The 22,395-nt window shown below is 45.3% G+C and overlaps 1 protein-coding gene across 4 annotated transcripts in view; it reads left to right on the forward strand.

The window, feature by feature from the left end:
* The window catches only part of ern1 (endoplasmic reticulum to nucleus signaling 1), a 120,210-nt gene that overhangs the window by 69,326 nt on the left and 28,489 nt on the right, over positions 1–22,395 (forward strand). For 2 of the 4 annotated variants that reach the window (XR_011587322.1, XR_011587323.1), the window contains exons 17-22: positions 4,761–4,960; positions 8,529–8,676; positions 10,688–10,815; positions 12,357–12,480; positions 13,912–13,979; positions 19,144–19,258. Coding sequence is in view for 2 of the 4 variants with exons in the window: in XM_070857909.1 (XP_070714010.1) it covers positions 4,761–4,960; positions 8,529–8,676; positions 10,688–10,815; positions 12,357–12,480; positions 13,912–13,979; positions 17,711–17,932 (890 nt within the window). In the remaining 2 variants the exon portion in view is untranslated. Of the gene's footprint in view, positions 1–4,760; positions 4,961–8,528; positions 8,677–10,687; positions 10,816–12,356; positions 12,481–13,911; positions 13,980–17,710; positions 19,259–22,395 lie in introns of those variants that run through there. The other 2 variants (XM_070857909.1, XM_070857906.1) reach the window with 2 other exon arrangements.

Raw genomic sequence — 22,395 nt, forward strand, 5'->3', positions numbered from 1 at the left:
GGGAAATCATGCTTAACAAATCTTCTAGAATTTTTGAGGATGTAACTAGTAGAGTGGACAAGGGAAAACCAGTGTATATGGTGTATTTGGAATTTCAAAACGCTTTTGAGAAGGTCCCACACAAGAGATTGGTATGCAAAATTAAAGCACATGGTATTGGGGGTAATATATTGACGTGGATAGAGAACTGGTTGGCAGACAGGAAACAGAGTCGGGAGAAACGGGTCCTTTTCAGAATGGCAGGCAGTGACTAGTGGGATGCCGCAGGGCTCAGTGCTGGGACCCCAGCTATTTACAATATACATCAATGATTTAGATGAAGGAATTGAGAGTAATATCTCCAAGTTTGCAGATGACACTAAGCTGGGTGGCATTGTGAGCTGTGAGGAGGATGCTAAAAGGCTGCAGGGTGACTTGGACAGGTTAGGTGAGTGGGCAAATGCATGGCAGACACAGTATAATGTGGATAAATGTGAGGTTATCCACTTTGGTGGCAAAAACATGAAAGCAGAATATTATCTGAATGGCGGCAGATTAGAAAAAGGGGAGGTGCAACGAGACCTGGGTGTCATGGTACATTAGTCATTGAAGATTGGCATGCAGGTGCAGCAGGTGGTGAAGAAGGCAAATGGCATGTTGACCTTCATAGCGAGGGGATTTGCGTATAGGGAGGTCTTACTGCAGCTGTACAGGACCTTGGTGAGGCCTCACCTGGAATATTGTGTTCAGTTTTGGTCTCCTAATCTGAGGAAGGACGTTCTTGCTATTGAGGGAGTGCAGCGAAGGTTCACCAGACTGATTCCCGGGATGGCAGGACTGACATATGAGGAGAAACTGGATCGACTGGGCCTGTATTCACTGGAGTTTAGAAGAATGAGGAGGGGATCTCATAGAAACATATAAAATTCTGACTGGACTGGACAGGTTAGATGCAGGAAGAATGTTTCCAATGTTGGGGAAGTCCAGAACCAGGGGTCACCGTCTAAGGATAAGGAGTAAGTCATTTAGGACCGAGATGAGGAGAAACTTCTTCACTCAGAGTTGTTAACCTGTGGAATTCCCTACCGCAGAGAGATGTTGATGCCAATTCGTTGGATATATTCAAGAAGGAGTTAGATATGGCCCTTACGGCTAAAGGGGTCAAGGGGTATGGAGAGAAAGCAGGAAAGGGGTACGGAGATGAATGATCAGCCATGATCTTATTGAATGATGGTGCAGGCTCGAAGGGCTGAATGGCCTACTCCTGCACCTATTTTCTATGTTAGATACAGCACCCACACTCACCGTCAGATACAGCACCCACACTCACCGTCTTTACAGCACCCACACATTTGGAAAGCAGTGACAGGATCAGTCCAAGTCAACACATTTGGAAAGCAGTGACAGGATTGGTCCAAGTCAGCATGGATTTATGAAAGGGAAATCATGCTTGACAAATCTTCTGGAATTTTTTGAGGATGTAACTAGTAGAGTGGACAAGGGAGAGCCAGTGGATGTGGTGTATTTGGACTTTCAAAAGGCTTTTGACAAGGTCCCACACAAAAGATTGGTATGCAAAATCAAAGCACATGGTATTGGGGGTAATATACTGATGTGGATAGAGAACTAGTTGGCAGACAGGAAGCAGAGAGTCGGGATAAACGGGTCCTTTTCAGAATGGCAGGCAGTGACTAGTGGAGTGCCGCAGGGCTCAGTGCTGGGACCCCAGCTATTTACAATATACATCAATGATTTAGGTGAAGGAATTGAGAGTAATATCTCCAAGTTTGCAGATGACACTTAACTGGGTGGCGGTGTGAGCTGTGAGGGGGACGCTAAGAGGCTGCAGGGTGACTTGGACAGGTTAGGTGAGGGGGCAAATGCATGGCAGATGCAGTATAATGTGGATAAATGTGAGGTTATCCACTTTGGGGGCAAAAACGCAAAGACAGAATATTATCTGAATGGTGGCATATTAGGAAAAGGGGAGGTGCAACAAGACCTGGGTGCCATGGTTCATCAGTCATTGAAAGTTGGCATGCAGGTACAGCAGGCGGTAAAGAAGGCAAATGGTATGTTGGCCTTCATAGCTAGGGGATTTGAGTATAGGAACAGGGAGGTCTTACTGCACAGGGCCTTGGTGAAGCCTCACCTGGAATATTGTGTTCAATTTTGGTCTCCTAATCTGTGGAAGGACGTTCTTGCTATTGAGGGAGTGCAGCGAAGGTTCACCAGACTGATTCCCGGGATGGCCGAACTGACAAATGAAGAGAGCCTGGATTAACTGGGCCTTTATACATTGGAGTTTAGAAGGATGAGAGGGGATCTCATAGAAACGTACAAGATTCTGACGGGACGGGACAGGTTAAATGTGGTAAGATTGTTCCCGATGATGGGGAAGTCCAGAACCAGGGACACAGTCTTAGGATAAGGGGTAAGCCATTTAGGACTGAGATGAGGAGAAACTTCTTCACTCAGAGTTGTTAACCTGTGGAATTCCCTGCCACAGAGAGTTGTTGATACCAGTTCATTGGATATATTTAAGAGGGAGTTAGATATGGCCCTTACGGTTAAAGGGATCAAGGGGTATGGAGAGAAAGCAGGAAAGGGGTACTGAGGGAATGATCAGCCATGATCTTATCGAATGGTGGTGCAGGCTCGAAGGGCTGAATGGCCTACTCCTGCACCTATTTTCTATGTTTCTATGTTGTATACAGCACCCACACTCACCGTTGTATACAGCACCCACACTCACCGTTGTATACAGCACCCACACTCACCGTTGTATACAGCACCCACACTCACCGTTGTATACAGCACCCACACTCACCGTTGTATACAGCACCCACACTCACCGTTGTATACAGCACCCACACTCACCGTTGTATACAGCACCCACACTCACCGTTGTATACAGCACCCACACTCACCGTTGTATACAGCACCCACACTCACCGTTGTATACAGCACCCACACTCACCGTTGTATACAGCACCCACACTCACCGTTGTATACAGCACCCACACTCTCATCATTATATAGAGCACCCATATTCTTGCTAAAGTGTGGTGTCCAGAATGGGGCATAAAACTCCAGCTGAAGCCTAACCAGTGTTATATAACCTCCCTGCTTCTGTACTCTCTCGCTCTATTTATAAAGCCAAGGATTCCAAAAGATTTTTTAACAGCCTTCTCAACTTGTCCTGCCATCTTCAAAGTTTTGTCATTCTAACCAGTCACTGGGTTAAAGGCATTTCTCCTGAATTCCTTATCGGATTTATTAGTAATATCTTAGCTTTATGATCCCTAGTTTTGGTTTTCCCCCACCAAGCAAAGCATTTTCCCTACAACTACCCTAACAGGCTCTACCTTTCCTGATAGTTCGAATCTCTCTGTTCTAGTATCACCCTCGTAAACCTTTGTGCACCTTCTCCAGTGCCTCGTTATCCTTGGTGTAATTTGGAGACCGGAACTGGGCACAGTACAGGTGCAACGTCCCGAATTATCGTCCGAAAACCAGACATTTTGAGACAAAACCCCACTGATTCGGTCAGGATTCTGGATTTCAGACAAGAAAATCAAATATGAAATCTGGAATGCTCGACTGAATCCGTGCTGGAATTTGGGTTTTGTCGGGTTTCGGACTCGCTGCTCAAAACCTGGCACGGATTCGGTCGAGGATTTCAGACTATTGATTTTTTTTGTCTGAAATCTGGAAAAACCCAAAAACCGGAATGGACTCAGTCCTGAGGATTCCGGATTTCGGACATTGTATCTGTACTCCCAAATGTGGTCTAACCAATGATTATTTTCCTCCATCCGCTGTATGTTTGTACCAGATATTTTTTCCCTTACAGTCTGAAGGTGGTGACTTGCAGCTCTAGGAGACTGAGAAGGCGTTTGATACCTGTCCATGGTCAGGAGCAGGAACCCTGTCTGTGTTTGCTCTTTCTCCCACCCCTCCACCCCGCCCCAGCTGAAATGAGCTAACTCAGCAGAGTCCAGCGATCAAATTTGGGGTCCTGCTAATGTGAAAGGCATTGAGCCACTTGTCCTTTGCAGGACCAAGACTTGGTCTTTCGGTAATGGGAATGTCCAAGTGTAGATTAAAGCACGTTTGCCTAACCTTACCACAAATTACCAGTGTCCAGTATTTAAAATGTTTTTTTACAAGTGGGCACAATAATCTAGTTGTTCTGACTGGACTAGCAACTCGAGCAAAGGTCGAAAGTTCAAATCCTGCCGTAGCAAATAATGAAAGTGTATTGAACAGCTGCCAATCTGAGTTGGCACAGGGGTAAAAAGAAACTGGTGCCGTACTGTCTGTCAGGGAAGGGAAGCTTCCTCCTCTACCCGGCCTGGCCCACACGTGGTTGACTCTTGATACTTCTGGAAACAAACCACTAAGCTGTCCCAACAACCAGTAAAAATGCGGCTTTGCTGGCACCACCAGGTTTCCTTTCCTAAAGGACATTAATGAGTCTCTTGGGATTTGACAACAATCCGACTGCTTCATGGTCACTTTTACTGATGCCAGTTGTTTTATTTCTAGATTTTAAAAATGGAATTAAATTCTCAAACTGGCCATGGTTGTAATGTTCTTTGGATTATTAGTCCGGTAACATAACCACTACACTACCGTACCCTTCTATAACTTGACTCTACAATGTTCTTCTGAGGCGATGGTGCAGCTCCAGCACTTCACTGTGCATTCTAACGCTTGTTATTTAGCTTTTCATTGTCATTTCAAAGTATGTAAAATACTCAAAACACACTCATTAGTTCACAGAGACTTGAAACCACACAACATATTAATCTCTATGCCCAATGCCCACGGGAGGGTGAAAGCCACGATCTCCGACTTTGGGCTGTGCAAGAAGCTGGCCGTGGGCAGGCACAGCTTCAGCCGCAGGTCAGGTGTGCCGGGCACTGAGGGATGGATTGCCCCAGAGGTGCTGAATGAAGACTGCAAGGCCAATCCGGTGAGTTAACCAGAGCATCGTACTGATCGGGGTCAGCACTGTGCCAACAGGTGGTTACTCAGTGTGTCTGATAACATCCAGTTCCCAGTCGAGCTGCTGGGAAAGAATTTCACCAAATTCACATAGGAACAGGAGTCGGCCAAATTGGTGTCTCGTGGAAAAAAACTACAGCTCGATAAACAAAATGCCATCAACCCAGGGCCCATCTGAATTCTTGTGTTGCACCATATGTTTGAAAGCTTGTTATATCCCTGGTCACCAGTCAGGTGTGATGGCTCGATCTCCACTTGTGCAGCTGATCAAAGGACTTGATGATTGCCACTGGTCAGCTCTACAAGTGGAGATCACAAGGTCGGTTCAGATGGAAAAAAGGCATCCAACCCGTTTGATCTCGTTCTAGAACACCAGCTCCACTGTTTCCCTCGAGGAAATGACCTGTTTTTAAGGGACATCCTTTCTGCCAGCTTGTTCCGGTTCTTGTGTGTCAGTGCTGGCAGAATATTGGCCAAGAGTGCAAATGTGTGGCTTTATGTTCAGAGTCTGTTAGTCAGCCCGTCCATCGCTGTCCCTCTCTGGAAACAGAATGTGTCACCCGGGCTGTGAATGCCCAGTGAGCACTGATGGGTTGGTACAGACAATGGAAACTGAAGTCATTGCAATGAAAGTTCGGTGTGTCAGGGTGGTTTATTTAAACACTGCAGTTTTCATCTCGGCTTCTACATTGTGTACACATTTACACCTTGAGACACATCCCAGTCCCCAGCCCTCACTCAGCAGATGTACTGCGGGCTGAAGTGATTTACAGTGTCTAGACCCAGCACTCACTGAACCGTGTTCTTGATCACACAGTGCTGTGGTGCTGCTTTCTACATGGCTCAGATGAGGCAGGATAATAAGTGATTTGCAAGGCAATGCCTGATTGAAGGTTAATGTTCTAAACCATGGGAGTGCTTTACTCACCTGAACCCTGAGCTGAGAAATTCACAGGAATTTACAGTTGATGGGTGAAAGGGAGAGAGCGCGAGAGATTTTTTTTAAATTCTAAGTTATATCGGCTGTAATGCTCCTGTGTGAAGTGAGTTGGGACAGTCTCGACAAGTTCCCAATGGGCACTGGTCACTGAGCACTGTCTCAGATTCAGCCCATATTCACACTGCACAGCACTTCGATTCAGAGAGGTGACCAGGGAAATGGAAGTGTCGCATGGGTGCAGTGGCGGGTACCTTTCTGAGGGTGATGCTGTTGAGGCAGTGCAGAGGGAGCTTTACTCTGCAGCCAGCCTGTGCTGTCCCTGACCCGAGATTGCTCAGTGCTTGCATTGAACGCCAAGCGGACGTGTATTCCATTCACTCCAGTGACATTGCCTATCCTCCGAGCATATAAAGTCACCAAACAAAATTAGATTGAAAATGCTGAAAATACACAGCAGGTCTGTCAGCATCTATCTGCAAAAAGGTTACTGTCTTAGAAACATAGAAAATAGGTGCAGGAGTAGGCCATTCAGCCCTTCAAGCCTGCACCACCATTCAATAAGATCATGGCTGATCATTCCCTCAGTACCCCTTTCCTGCTTTCTCTCCATACCCCTTGATCCCCTTAGCCGGAAGGGCCACATCTAACTCCCTCTTGAATATATCCAATGAACTGGCATCAACAACTCTCTGCGGCAGGGAATTCCACAGGTTAACAACTCTGAGTGAAGAAGTTTCTCCTCATCTCAATCCTAAATGGCCTACCCTTTATCCTAAGATTGTGTCCCCTGGTTCTGGACTTCCCCAACATCGGGAATATTCTTCCCGCATCTAACTTGTCCAGTCCCGTCAGAATCTTATATGTTTCTATGAGATCCCCTCTCATCCTTCTAAACTCCAGTGTATAAAGGCCCAGTTGATCCAGTCTCTCCTCATTTGTCAGTCCAGCCATCCTGGGAATCAGTCTGGTGAACCTTCGCTGCACTCCCTCAATAGCAAGAACGTCCTTCCACAGATTAGGAGACCAAAACTGAACACAATATTCCAGGTGAGGCCTCAACAAGGCCCTGTACAACGGCAGTAAGACCTCCCGGCTCCTATACTCAAATCCCCTAGCTATGAAGGCCAACATACCAGTTGCCTTCTTCACAGCCTGCTGTACCTGCCTGCCAACTTTCAGTGACTGATGAACCATGACACCCAGGTTTCGTTGCACCTCCCCTTTTCCTAATCTGCCGCCATTCAGATAATATTCCGCCTTCGTGTTTTTGCCCCCAAAGTGGATAACCTCTCATTTATCCACATTATACTGCATCTGCCATGCATTTGCCCACTCACCTAACCTGTCCAAGTAACCCTGCAGCCTCTTAGCATCCTCCTCACAGCTCACACCGCCACCCAGTTTAGTGTCATCTGCAACTTGGAGATATTACACTCAATTCCTTCATCTAAATCATGAATGTATATTGTAAAGTGCTGGGGTCCCAGCACTGAGCCCTGCGGCACTCCACTAGTCACTGCCTGCCATTCTGAAAAGGATCCGTTTATCCCGACTCTCTGCTTCCTGTCTGCCAACCAGTTCTCTATCCACGTCAGTACATTACCCCCAATACCATGTGCTTTGATTTTGCACACCAATCTCTTGTATGGGATCTTGTCAAAAGCCTTTTGAAAGTCCAAATACACCACATCCACTGGTTCTCCCTTGTCCACTCTACTAGTTACATCCTCAAAAAAAAATTCCAGAAGATTTGTCAAGCATGATTTCCCTTTCATAAATCCATGCTGACTTGGACCGATCCTGACGCTGTTTTCCAAATGCGCTGCAATTTCATCCTTAATAATTGATTCCAACATTTTCCCCACTACTGATGTCAGGCTAACTGGTCTATAATTACCTTTTTTCTCTCTTCCTCCCTTTTTAAAAAGTGGGGTTACATTAGCTACCCTCCAGTTCATAGGAACTGATCCAGAGTCGATAGACTGTTGGAAAATGATCACCAATGCATCCACTATTTCTAGGGCCTCTTCCTTAAGTACTCTGGGATACAGACTATATCAGGCCCTGGGGATTTATTGGCTTTCAATCCCATCAATTTCCCTAGCACAATTTCCCGCCTAATAAGGATATCCTTCAGTTCCTCCTTCTCATTAGACCCTCGGTCCCCTTGTACTTCCTAGTACTTAATTTGTAAAGGGTCATTACTCAAAAAATGTAACCTGTTTTTTCTTTCTTCAGATACTGGCCGTCTTGCTGTGTACTTCGAGCATTTTCTGCTTTTATTTCAGATTTTCAGCATTTGCAGTTTTTAAATCTCATTTTGTAAAAAAAAAAAAGAATTTAAACTCTATAACCAACTATTTTGCACCAAGATTACATACAGCCCATTCATAGTGTGTGTGAAATCCTGCTGCAAATTACACCATTAACTAGGAAACTAGTTTTCAGCTTTGAAGAAAATTCCCTTGTTGATGAAATTGAACAGAAAAGGATTCTAAGTTCTCCAAATGTGATTATCGCAGCCATGTTTTCCTCCAAAGAGGAATTGAGTCTGCTCGGTGGTGCATGATGCCAATAAATGTTTGATTCTCCCCAGACATGTGCGGTGGATATTTTCTCTGCTGGCTGTGTGTTCTATTATGTGATCTCGCAAGGGAGTCACCCTTTTGGAAAGGCCCTGCAACGACAAGCCAATATCTTACTGGGTGTCTGCGACCTTCAATGTTTAAAGCCTGACTTACACGGTAAGTGTTACTGTATACATCAGTTACTTAGGCAAGAATCCTTTCATTTTGAATTACCCAAAACTGTAATTTGCTCTTGTGTAAGATTAGCTTGAATAATTTAAATTTGAAGTCCTGCCATCAGTGTTGTTTTTAAAAATTAATCAGTTATCGGTGATGCAATGCATTGTAGATTCATTGCAACACTCCACGGGGCCGTTGAATCCTCCTTTGTGCTGCCCCACATCGCTAAGCAGAGGTCAGTCACATCCCTCATGGGGTGACGGGGCAAATCAAACATCAGCCATCACAAGCAAAGAGAAAAGTCAAAACAGCTGATCATCTCGACTGGATTTCTCATGCTCCCTCACATCCAGTCTCGCTGTCCAGCCCGTCTCAGACTGTTAACTTGATCCACGATGGAGCTTGCGCTAATCGACAACAAGTGAGACCAGTCGCTTTTATCTTTAGTTCATCATCATAGGCAATCCCTCAATCGAGGAAGACTTGCTTCCATTCTAAAAGTGAGTTCTCAGGTGACTGTACAGTCCAATACGGGAATGACAGTCTCTGTCACAGGTGGGACAGACAGTGGTTGGAGGAAAGGGTGGGTGGGGGGTCTGATTTGCCGCACGCTCCTTCCATCAGTGTTGTTTTAAAAATTAATCAGTAATCCGTGATACAAGACATTAGATTTTGAAAGACTTCCCTCCCCCCCCCCCCCCCCCCCACCTCCCCCCTGTTCTCCCTGCCTGACACTGTCTCTCGCACCCTCTCTTTGAAGTGCTACCCACATGAACAATTATTTGATAAATGTTTCTCCTTTGCAGATCTATTCCACAATTATAAAAATTGTCTCAAAACCTTTCATTGTTTTGATAGTTTGTGACAGAGCGATGCATACAATGCCTGGCTCAACTTTGCCCCCAACCATTAACGGTAATACATGATTGTCACTTAACTTCTGTCTCGATACAGTAAATCATTGGTACTGATCTTTGTGTCTCTAACAGTAAGGTTCCTAATTTCCAAATTCATTTCAATCAGTAATATTGATGGAGGGATCAGACCCAGGAAGTGAAATAGAAGCAAGAGAGGTGGGATAGAGCCAGCATCGTAACTAGGGATCGTAAATATAAGATAGTCACTAATAAATCCAATGGGGAATTCAGTAGAAACTTCTTTACCCAGAGAGCGGTGAGAATGTGGAACTCGCTGCCACAGGGAGTGGTTGAGGTGAATAGTATCGATGCATTTAAGGGGAAGCTGGATAAACACATGGGGGAGAAAGGAATAAAAGGATTTGCCGATGGGGTGGGAGGAGGCTTGTGTGGAGTGTAAACATCAGGAGCTGATGTTTCTGCATGAGCTCCAGCCTTTCCTCCAGGTGCTTCTGAAACTGTTACTACACAGTCTAAAAATTAACAGCATTTTTATTCTGATAACGTTTGCAGCGACTGCATTGCCCAGTTTGTAACTGCGGTACCCATTCGGCCCAACTAGCTTGTTTCTGTGTGGAGGTTCTCTGTAAAATGGACCTTGTAATGCTTTACTCCAAATCAGCACCATTGTCATTTTCTGGGTCAGTTGACATCGCACAGTCAGGGAGGTCTGGGACAGAGTGGGCCTCCCTCAGCACTGCTGTGATTCTCTAATAGAAACATCGAAAATAGGTGCAGGAGTAGGTCATTCGAACCTGCACTGCCATTCAATGAGTTCATGGCTGAACATGCAACTTCAGTACCCCATTCCTGCCTTCACCCCATAGCACCATACAGGCATGAAACGTTGCTGCCATTTACCAGCTCCATCTAGAAAATATTCGAAATCCTTCTGGTTTAATGTTGACAGGAGTGATTTACAGCTTGACTTGAGCCCTTCCCTTATTTGCTGATCAGGAATCTAATGCCTGTAAGGGAGATTGAATCATTGCAATTTCCATCTCCTCGTCACTGCCCTTTCCCCCAGCAATGCAGCTGCTGATGTTTGTTTCTTGACGATTTTATCAATAATTCACTGCTTCTCTTTCTAGAGGATATTATTGCCCATGACTTAATTCAGGAGATGATCAGCATGGACCCTCAGAAACGCCCCTCTGCAAAATGCGTGCTGAAGAATCCTTTCTTTTGGAGTCTAGAAAAACAGCTTCAGTTTTTTCAGGTTTGCTTATTTTTCATTTAACAAACACAGAATCCCTTCCCCAGCCGCTGTTTCCTTCAAGGGCTGCTTCCGATCATTTGCTTTGCTGCTACATGCTCAGCACTGTGGATTCAGGGGTGTTCGCAGGGAAGTTAAATTCATGGGATCAGCATGTTCCTTAGGGAGTGTTTTTTCCTTGCCTGCATTTTCAAAACTGTCTGTCCTGTCTTTGTTGAGAGAGGGGCAGAGTTGTAAATTCTTTGCCAGTTTGTTACTTCTTTGCTGGGCTGGTGTTCTCACTATGTCTGTCTTTAAAAATACACTTTTTTTGATCAAATCTAGTGTTTTCCTTTTTAGGTCTTAACAATAAATATTAAAACCGATCAGTCAAGCTGTTACAAGTGTGAATCCAAAGGCTGTTCATGTACATTAGACACCTCAAATTGCTGGAGAAATACCACCAACGATGTCTCCGCAAGATCCTGCAAATCCCCTGGGAGGACAGACACACCAATGTTAGCGTTCTCGATCAGGCCAACATCCCCAGCATTGAAGCACTGACCACACTCGACCAACTCTGTTGGGCGGACCACATTGTTCACATGCCTGACACAAGACTCCCAAAGCAGACGCTCTACTCGGAACTCCTACACGGCAAGTGAGCCCAAGGTGGGCAGCGGAAGCATTTCAGGGACACCCTCAAAGCCTCCTTGATAAAATGCAACATCTCCACTGACACCTGGGAGTCCCTGGCCAAAGACCGCCCTAAGTGGAGGAAGTGCATCTGGGAGGGCGCTGAGCACCTCGAGTCTCGTCACCGTGAGCATGCAGAAAGCAAGCGCAGGCAACGGAAGGAGCGTGCGGCAAACCAGACTCCCCACCCACCCTTTCCTTCAACCACTGTCTGTCCCACCTGTGACAGGGACTGTAATTCCCGTATTGGGCCTAAGAACTCACTGAGTGGAAGCAAGTCTTCCTCGATTTCGAGGGACTGCCTATGATAATGAATCCAAAGGCTGTTCATGTAGCATGTCATTTTGCAGACTGACCTGTATCATTTCTCTCCTGAAGGCAGTAACTTGTGTCGTCCTTTAGTACTTCACCCAAATGGCAATTGAACAAGTGTAAGTTTGGACATTGTGTATTGATATGCTATTCAACCACAGAGGCCATCAGAACTGAGCCTAATCCTGTCCTTACCCAGAGCCCACTCGGGGGTGGGGAGGAAGGTTCAGATAGTGAGCAGGGACATTGGCCAGTTTTCATTTCCCTCTCCCTCCCTGGCTTGGTAATATTGAACCTTCACTATCTCCAGCTGAGATCAGGTAACTGCACAGACAAAGAGCCCTTTCTGTACCAACCCAAACAGTGCATATACCGACCGAGCCATCAGGGAGAGGGGGGCTGTTTAATGATTTAAATGGTGAGTGTAAAGGCTAATGGCAAGACTCTTATTCTGCAGAAAATATACATCTTTGAAATCTATAAACCTGAAAGATTCCATGGCTGCTACAGCAGATACACATGACTTGGGTCAAGTAATTTTGGGTTAATCATTACAGGATGTGAGTGATCGAATAGAGAAGGAGCCTTTGGATGGGCCAATAGTAAGAGAGCTGGAGAGAGGAGGGCGAAGTGTCGTTCAGGGTGACTGGAAAGAACACATCACTGTACCTCTGCAGACAGGTGGGCCGATCATCACATTCTGCTGTAACTGGTTGATTGAAGTTGTGCTGATTCATCCTCGAATGTTTTACCGATAACGCTACTCCTGTTCCTTTCCTCATTGCTGACCCCGTGTTAATGGGACTGGAGGTAGCCGTGTAAAATCGTTTGTTATTGCTACCAGTAACTGTTAATTTTTACTATCCTGTAAGTTTTTATTTTAAAGTAAGGTTCCAGAATAAAATGGTTAAAGAAAAGTTACTGTTTTACATGACCAAGCTCAGGCAAAGGGGAATGATTTAAAATATATATATATACATTTGTGAAAATCTTCGCTAATTTATCTTCTATCTCTTTAAAATCGGACTTCATCTAACTTGTGTCTGCTGCTGACTCCTGCCCGTGCCCCTATGGACATCCACTAACGTCTCCCTCTGATCCTCTGCTTCCTCCTCCTCAAATGGGAGACGTCACGACCTTTGCCTTGTGCATCTCCATTTGGCAGTGGGAAGGTGTGGGTAGGGGGAGAAATAGGCTGCAGCCTCTCCATTTGTGTGGCTGCCACGTCACAGTGCAACTCTTGCAGCTTGTATCGTTTTGTGATGAGTGAGTTTACTTGAAGGACTCTACCTTCTGTCCCCTCTGACCAGACCTCAGCTGTGGGTTTTTATAACCTGCCTGGGGGGTGGGGCAGGGTGGGGCGGGGGGACGCACTTTATCCACTGATGTAGGAGAATGTTTATTATTTGTCTGCCTAGTGATTGGCCCATTGTGCCTGTGCTGGCTCGTTGAATGAACTATCCAGTTAGACCCACTCCCCTGTTGTTTCCCTGTAGCCCTGCAAAAATCCCTTTTCAAAGTTACTATTGAATCTGCTTTCACCGCCCTTTCAGACAGTGCGTTCCAGATCGTAACTCACTGTAAAAAAAAATAATAATTTTAAAAAAACTCGTGTCCCCTCTGGTTCTTCAATCTCTGGTTTCTGATCCTCCTTCCACTGGAAACACTTTCCCCTTATTTACTCTTTCAAAACCCCTCTATCAAATCTCCCTGTAGCCTTTTCTGCTCAAAGGAGAACGACCCCAGCTTCTCCAGTCTCTCCTCACAACTGAAGCCCCTCATCACTGGGACCATTCTGGTAAATCTCTGCACCCTCTCCCAGGCTTTGACATCTTTCCCAAAGTGCGGTGCCCAGAATTGGCCCAATACTGAACCAGTGATTTACAAAGGAGACTGGGGAACGAGTCTTGCCCCAGATGTTGTGTGTGTGAACCTGCTCTGGTCTCTGCATCTGTTATTGAAGATCTGACAGCTTGAGCTCAACTCCCAGTCTCCATTTGCCATTTGATCTCTATTCCCATCAGTGGATAAGGTTCACTAGCCTTTGGCCAGGATACTGAGTACAACTGCATGTGGCCAGTGTTTCATCTGAAAATAATTTTTTCTTTATAGATCTTAGAAAATTCCGATCGTACAAAGGGAGCTCAGTACGAGATCTGCTACGTGCAATGAGGAATAAGGTAACTGCATCAGTTCTTCAAGCATTACTACTTTAATCTATAATAAAATGGCTAATATCAATGTGAAATGTTGTACATCTGAACTATTGCAATTATATCTGTCAGTCAGTTGAGGTGTGAGAACCTGTTACTGTAATGACAGCAGGCGGTACTCTCTCTAACCGATCAATGCTGAGGACCATGTGATGGTTAAGTAACCCACCATCTTCACAAAGCACCAATGGTTTTGGGCGATTGGAGGAGGGGAGTGGGAGTGCCTTAAAGAAGGAGAGAGAGGTGAAGAGGTTTAGGGAGAGAATGCCAGAGCTTAGAGCCTAGGCAGCTGAAAGCATGGCCACTAATGGTGGGGCAACAGAAATTGGGGATGTGCAAGAGGCCAGAATTGGAGGAGCGCTGAGATCTCGGAGGGCTGTAATTAATGTTCTCTAAGCTGTACGGCCGTGCAGTACTCTGAAGCTCCTGTGCAGCCTGCTTACCGGTATTTAAATGGGAAAAAACGCGCTGCATATTTTGAATGGGTTGTGCACCCCACAAAAATTTGAAGGGAACATTGGTTGTAAGGCTGGTGGAGGTTACAGAGATAGGGAGGGGTGAGGCCATGAAGGGATTTGAAAACAAGGATGAGAATTTTAAATTCGGGGCATTGCCGGCTGGGAGCCAATGTAGGTCAACAAGCACAGGGGAGATGATGTCCCTGTTGAAAGCAGTAGCTGTGAAGTGTTGTGCAATTCCTGTTGGTGCTGTTGAATTAACAAATTGAAATGGTAATGCCAGGAGTTAGAAAAACATTAGTCAAGATAGGGTGTGAATGATGGGATAATGACCAGCTGCCATTAGAGATAAGGAGAAAAAAATAATCCGGCCCGGTGGGGAGGCAGGGAGCCAAAGATTGGCAGCGGTTACGCTCTGAAATTGTTGAACTTGATGTTGAGTCCAGAAGGCTGTAAACGAAAGATGAGATGCTGTTCCTCGAGCCTCATTGGAACAGTGTAGGAGACGGAGGACGGAGAGGTCAGAGTGGGAATGGAGTGAAGAATTAAAGTGACAGACATCTCTAAACGCCACTAGTGGGCACTCCTAGGCCCCAAGTTTCCACATGATTTGCTCCTGATTTTTAGGAGCAACTGGTGTAGAACGGAGTATCTTAGAAATCGGAATTCTCGTCATTTAGTTTGCTCCAGTTCGAACAGTTTCACTTTGGAACAGAATTTTTTTTTCAAAAGGGGCGTGTCCGGCCACTTACGCCTGTTTTCAAAGTTTCGGCAGTGAAAACTTACTCCAAACTAACTTAGAATGGAGTAAGTGAAGATTTTTGTACGCTCGAAAAAACCTTGTCTACACTTTAGAAAATCAGGCGTAGGTTACAAATCAGGCTTAGGGAATGAGAGGCGGGGCGGGGTTTAAAGGGAAGTTTACAAACATTAAACACTTCAATTTTACAAATAAAGAGCCATCATCAATAATAAATGATAAATACATCAATAAATCAATCCAAAAAATTAATAAGAAATAATTTTTTTTTTTATAAATCAATAAATAAAACATTTTCTACTTACCGACTGCTGCACCGGGAGCCCTCCAACAGCGTGCTGGGATCCCCCTCCAGTGTGTCTCTGTCAGTGTCTCTGTCTCTCTGTCTGTGTGTATCTCTCATTCTCTGTCTGTCTGTGTTTCTGACAGCGAGGGGAGGGGCAGGAGGGAGGCAGAGGCAGAGGGAGAGAGGGGGGAGCAGAGGGAGGGATGGGGGGGGGGAGAAGGGAGGCTGAACCCGAGACTTCGGGCAGGGCCCGTCCCCAGCACCAGATTTACAGGTAGGTGACGTTGGGTCGGGTCGGGGGAGGGAGGTTGGTTCGGGTTGGAGGGAGAGGGAGGTCAGGTCGGGGGGAGGGAGGTCAGGTCGGATCCAGTCCGGGGGCGGGGGGAAGCGGGAGTCGGGTCGGTGTCTGGTCCGGTCCAGGGGGGGATTGAGTGGGGGCCGGATCCAGTCCGGGGGGGGGGGGTGGTGGAAGCGGGAGTCGGGTCGGTGTCGGGTCTGGTCCGGAGGCGGGAGTCGGGTCGGGGCCGGGGCCGGGGGAGGAAAGCTGGAGTTGGGTCGGGTCCGGGGGCGGGGGGAAGCGGGAGTCGGGTCGGTGTCTGGTCCGGTCCAGGGGGGGATTGAGTGGGGGTCGGATCCAGTCCGGGGGGGGGGGGGGTGGTGGAAGCGGGAGTCGGGTCGGTGTCGGGTCTGGTCCGGAGGCGGGGGGGGGGGCGGGAGTCGGGTCGGGTCCGGGGCCGGGGGAGGAAAGCTGGAGTTGGGTCGGGTCCGGGGGCGGGGGGAGTGGGTGTTGGGTCCGGTCCGGAGGCGGGAAGCGGGAGTCGAGTCGGGAGGAAGCAGGAGCTGGGCATGGGAGGAGCCTTATTCACGCAGCCCCAGTGAGGCCATTCGGCCAGGGCTAGGGGCTGTGTGCTTCGGTCCCTCCCACACAGTTTTGGGCGCCTGGAGCTACTGCACGGGCGCGCATGTGCAGAGGTCCCGGCACTGTTTTCAGCGCAGGGACCTGGCTCCGCCCCCTACAGCTCCTGCTGCGCTGCGCCGAGGGCCAGAGGACCTGCAGGGAGCTGGAGAATCTGGAGGGTTTTTTTAGGCGCACTTTGTGGCGCGAAAAAGGGGCGTCCAGGTCGGGACTGCGCCGTTCTAGGCGCGGCTCGAAACTTGGGCCCATTGTGTGGCAACGCTGGTTTATAATCCAGGAATCCTATTTAAATACCAGGTTTTTGGGGGTGATGTAAAGGCTTGAAGAACTTGAGATCAGTTCCTCTGGTAATCTTTGTCGTCTTTTCCTCTCCAAAGTGCTTATTTCCTAGGGTTTTAAGTATCAACCATGTAACCGAACAGGTTGCTGGAGTGCAGCTAAGAGGCTGATATTCCCCACATCAAATTTCAACCTGTGCAACACTGGGAAAGGGACTGAACAGAGAGCAGCACTTCTACAAAGGATGGGATAGAGCGTGACTAGTTGCAGAGTGATGTTGGCAAAGATCTGGGAAGCACCTTGGACGATGGCACTTTTATATTTCAGGCTCTTTTCTTCCCCCCCCCCCCCCCCCACCTTTGTGGCGTCTGGTCTCCAAGAGGCCACATGTCTCCTGTGGAGAAGGGGCTGAGTGGGTGACTATTCATATCTGTGAACTGGCTCCTAGGAAGCGAGAGTGAGTCTGGGACTTGATGTTCTGTTACTGTGAAGTGCCTGGTCTCCAAACAGCAACCTGGCTGTGACTGATAGATTAAAAGAGAAATGAAACCTGTATCCCAGCACCCATCTGTCAAATCATTTGATAGCCACAGTTTAAGACGCACTATTTTGTTTGGTTTTTCAATGTCTTGAAGCTTGTTTGTTGAAATTGCCTCCTTGTGGCGACTGAAGGCTTTAGATCTGACAATCAGTATGATTGCAAAGCAGCTGGTGATTAGTCAAAATATTTTTGCTATGATGAGCTAATTTGCTAAAAGGTTTTAGAAAGTGCAGGCACCCTTATGAAAGACCAGGAATTAAACAGCAAACTTGGAGCGGGGCATTTTCTTGCTCTGTATGATATCTGAGTGCATTCGGAGGAGGATTGGTTCTTGTTGCTGATTTGGAATGCTGGGATACCCTGCTGAGAAAATGGGCTTTACAGCACTGGGCAATTTCAGGAAATGTTTGACTGTACATCTCTAAGTCTTTTACATATTTTGCATGTTACATTTTCAGAAACACCACTACCGGGAATTGCCTGAGGAAGTGCAAGAAACTTTGGGCACAGTCCCAGATGAGTTTGTTTGCTATTTCACATTCCGTTTCCCCCATCTATTACTCCACACGTATTTTGCAATGCAAATCTGCAGAGAGGAGAGACTGTTTCATCCTTACTACTACCAGGAGGCAGCAGAACCGAGGCAGTTAGCTCTGTCGGTCACTGACAGCTTTATATAAACCAAGGGACACAAGGTCAAAAGGCAAATTGTTTATTTCCAAAATGCATTCCAGCCGCAGGGCCTTTTAAGAACGTGCACAGCGAGTACAAAGAGACTATGTTTGGCAGACGGACATTCGCGGAACGAAGAAGTCGCCAAACTAATGCTAAGTGCCTTATAAAAGCTGCAAATAGTCTGCAGGATAATCTGAGGCAAGATGTGAAATTGGTTCTCCAATTTCTGGAATGCAGTCTGACTGCCGCTACATTTTAATACAAGAAGATTTTTTCCTCACAGGAAAGTAAGGGAAGTAATGAAGACACTACTCCTGCACTGTCATGGGCTGTTGCATGTTTCACTTTCATGTTTCAGGGGAAAAAGTTAAAGTAATCTTCAGAAGAGGATATCAACAATATTGTAACCCTAAAATACAGAGCATCGCGTCTGTTCACAGATGGGTGTGGCAATGTTTTCTTGGTTACAGTTGGCTAAATTATGCTAAACCAGTTTGATTCTGGTTATGAAGATTAGAACAGCTGCTACACCAACCTGTGCTTTAGTTCACCCACATCAATAGGGCAAAATATTCAATCAAATCAGCACAGTATGGTGACCCACAGCATTCCTGATCTGTGGGCACTCAAACAATAGTAGGAGAAAATGCGATGGATTCAATCCCCATGCACAGGAAGGTGGAGAATGAATGACAATTAATCAGTGGTTATCCACACAAAGCCTTATTGAAAGCTGTGCTTTCAGACCTGCATGAGCAGGATTTTATACTGGGACACTGGTATTTGTAGCTTTATGTCACTGTGTTTGCGATATAAATGTTTTTTTCATAAGTCCAAATACTGAGCATCAGTTACCAGGTTTCCATGTTGCTGATATTAATCCCTTTTATTTCCAGTGTTTACCCACACTGGAACATTCCACATGTCTGGCGCAACATATATAGAAGCCTCGATTGTCTGTATTTCTGTCCTTTTCCCATTACAATATATGGCAGATGTATTTTGTGCTAGTATATTATGGGAATGGCAAGGCTAGTGCATTGTCTCCTGTTGCATTTCCTGCCCAACTTGAGTGGAAGATCTAGAATAGTAGCTTTACAGATGAAACTTGTGTTGCATTAAATAATTTATCCTTCTTTGTATTTTCTTATTTTATCTCTCTCTCTTTCCCCCCCCCGCCCCCGGGTCACACTCGCTATGTATTGATTCCGATCAGAGAGAGCAGGCATGTGACCTTATTGCAAGTCCTCCACAGCTATCGATCTGGGCAATGGGAGTGGTGTGAGAAGCAGGCATGTGTCCTCCTCCATGTAAAATTCCCATCCTATGGGGTAAGTACACAGGCTCTGATTAATGCTTGTTTGATAGCAGGGCCATGGTCATATGCCTGTAGGGAACAAGCAGGCTAGAACTCTGACTTCAGCTCTGATGTGGCATGAAATGTTGCATTTAATTTAAGCTGATTTATTGAAAATGTGTGCTTGTGGTAAAAGCTCAGTATTTGGTGCTTACAAGGAAAATTCATTATCTCACAGGACACTGCAGCCTACGTTTTAATTGTCAAAATAATCTGTTTTAATGTGCTGATAATTAAAAGCAGTAACTTATTTATTTATTGGGGGGGTTTACCTTTATATCCGGTGAATGATAGTTTGGTCTTTTCAATGTTTAATGTGTGTTCAAAGCTGATTTTAGGACACGTGTATCCATCTTTAGTTTGAGCTTGTCCGTGTCTACAGCATAGGATTAGATGGGTGTTTCCACTTAGTGTTAACTTTGTGTTGGTTGTGAAAGAAGTGCGACAAAAATATCTTCATTCTCTTCACTTTTTATCAAAAATGTTTGAAATGTGATTTATGTTTTGTTTATATTTTGGCATTTGCACTAAAAGGTTTGATTTGCCATCAAGTTTAATATCTCTTGCAGAAGCTGGTTTAAACAGTTGATGCAGTTCCAGAAATACGATGTTTAATTACGCCATGAATCTGAATTGCTGGTGACTCATAATTTCCGTTTTGAAGTCATTAAGAATTGTGATTTAAACATTCAAAGTGCACTTTTCAAAATCCATTTCACTCATCGCAAACAAGTCCCAAAAACACTGCTGCAGTTTTCCATTTGTTATTCCTGGTGTAAATCCCACACGTGATTGATCAATTACACTACTCTCTCCAACATCAAGTTACTTCCAGTCTTTATCTGCAGTGAGTTCTTTTAAGGATACCTAACATTTCAAGACTGAGGTCGATTGATTTTTGTTAGCCAAGGGCATCAAACTATCTGGTGAATGAAATTGAGGTCGAGATCAGCCCTGATCTAATTCATTGGTGGAATGGGCCTGAGGGGCGGAATGGCCTCCTCCTGTTCCGGTGTTGGATGAGGAAGGCCAGTTAACCCATCCTAGCCTATCTATCCAGAAATAACCTGCAGCCCAGTGCCCACCCACCTCGTCACAGCATCAGCTCGACACATTGGCTGAATTCACTTCTGTGCACATGGACATCATTTTCTATTTGGAAAGTGATTTGCTTATGAATCTAGTTAATTAATTCCATTTTTAATTGCAAGAATAATTGAAACTGAATCTTTTTTTTTACAATTAGGCCTCTCTAATGCAATGTACGTGGGCTCCCACTCCTCCCCATGTGGTGAATTCCATTACCCACAAGTATCCTAACTGGGGTAACATGCAATTCGTAGAAAGTGTTGCATAACTTGTAAGAGATGTCATTCAACAGTTCGGATACTAAATTTAATTCTGGCATTGCTTATATCTGCTTGTTGTCCACTTTTCTGCTACATTGGGCATACCCTGAAAACTGCCCATACAGGAGATGAGGCACAGCAATATAAATAAGCTGCACGGTATCAGATTGGGTGGGGGTGGAGAATTATCACCTTTATCCAGTATGTACTTTTACTATAAAATTGCAGCAGCGTGTACTGATTATTTAAAACAATTGGCATCTAATTGACCTAAATTAAAGATACACCGAGATGCTACAATGTTTAATTTTTTTCCACAAATGGCAATCTCCAATTTCGTCCAGCCAAAGTGCTTTTATTGAAATGTCTAATTTTGCGATGCTTGCATCAAAGGTAATAAAACTGGGAGTGTCCTACTGATGTAACCCACTGCCAGCAAATGGCTATTTTGGTCGATACTGTTTACAGTAAACAATGCTTAATCTAGGCTTGGCTTGTCCCCCAAAATAATAATTGGACATTGTTCAACCGAGTGTGTTTTGATGCTGTGAATAAGGTGATGGATCTGTACAGAAAAACAGCTACGCTGATGGAGTTGTGCACAGTAAGAGAACTATGGGTGCAGGTGACATCATAAAGCACAAGTTCATTAACTGCTAGAGCAGGGAGATACGGTAACAACCTGTTCACTCCAGACCAACTATTCTGTGATGTACTGTGCTTATGGATACACTGAAGTCTGCCAATAATATGCAATAACTGTTTTTAAAGATTGCATTAGTTGCTCTGAATGGGAGATATAGTAGCAAAGATGACAAATTTGTGATTATCATGTGCCTATAGTGATAAAGTACATAGCCTGTACATGTATAACATGGCTTTAAATACAGTTTGAAAATAATTAATGATTCAGGATGTGTGCAAGGAATAAGCAAGAACTGTAGACAGTTTTACTTTTTACTGGGGTCTATTATTTATGAAATACATGTCTTGAGACTGGACGGTTGCAATGGTAAATCATGCTTTAAAATACTGGGAATGTAATTGTTTTTTACTGTCCCTCTGGGTTAATGCAATAAAATATTAAAATATCCTGTCTACTTGTGGTCTGTAGGTTTTGGCACCTATTGTCTAACTGAAGTGTGTATGGCAGGTTGACATTGCTTAAAGACACTGACTCACCAACAGGGCCCATTTCAAGAATCTGGCGCTACGAAGAATTATCACTACAATTTTCAAACCAAGTGCTGATACAAGGTGTTGGGCAGGCCCCAGCTGGAGAACTGTTGTCTAATTGTGGAAGGATGGCATTGTCCTTCAGAAGCTATGGAGGCAACTGGGAATGATGATTCAGGGTGTCACTGAGTACCTTGTAAGAAAAGGTCAAGGAAGTTGGGTTTGTTTTCTCCAAGAGGAGACTTCAGCTGGTCTAACTGAAGTTTTCAAGATTATGAAGGGAGTAGATCAATTAAATTAACACATTGTTCACCATGGTAAAGGGTCAAAACACCTGGGGAAATGCGTTTAATTAAAAAATACAGAAATAAGAAGTCAGGTGGAACTATTTCATCCAAACAGTAATGGGTTTGGAAAGTAAGTTATCAAGAAAGGCCATTGAAGTGACTATAAGGTTTAAGAGGCATTAGAGACTTTTTTGGTGAGAATGTATGGTTGGATAAGGCAGGTTGGTGGGGCTGATATCCTGAAAAGGGGATGAACTGGATGGCCTGTTCTCATTATTTCTCATCCTAACATTGTAGAC

This window comes from Pristiophorus japonicus, chromosome 16, assembly GCF_044704955.1.
Source record: "Pristiophorus japonicus isolate sPriJap1 chromosome 16, sPriJap1.hap1, whole genome shotgun sequence".
Classification (NCBI taxonomy): domain Eukaryota; kingdom Metazoa; phylum Chordata; class Chondrichthyes; family Pristiophoridae; genus Pristiophorus; species Pristiophorus japonicus.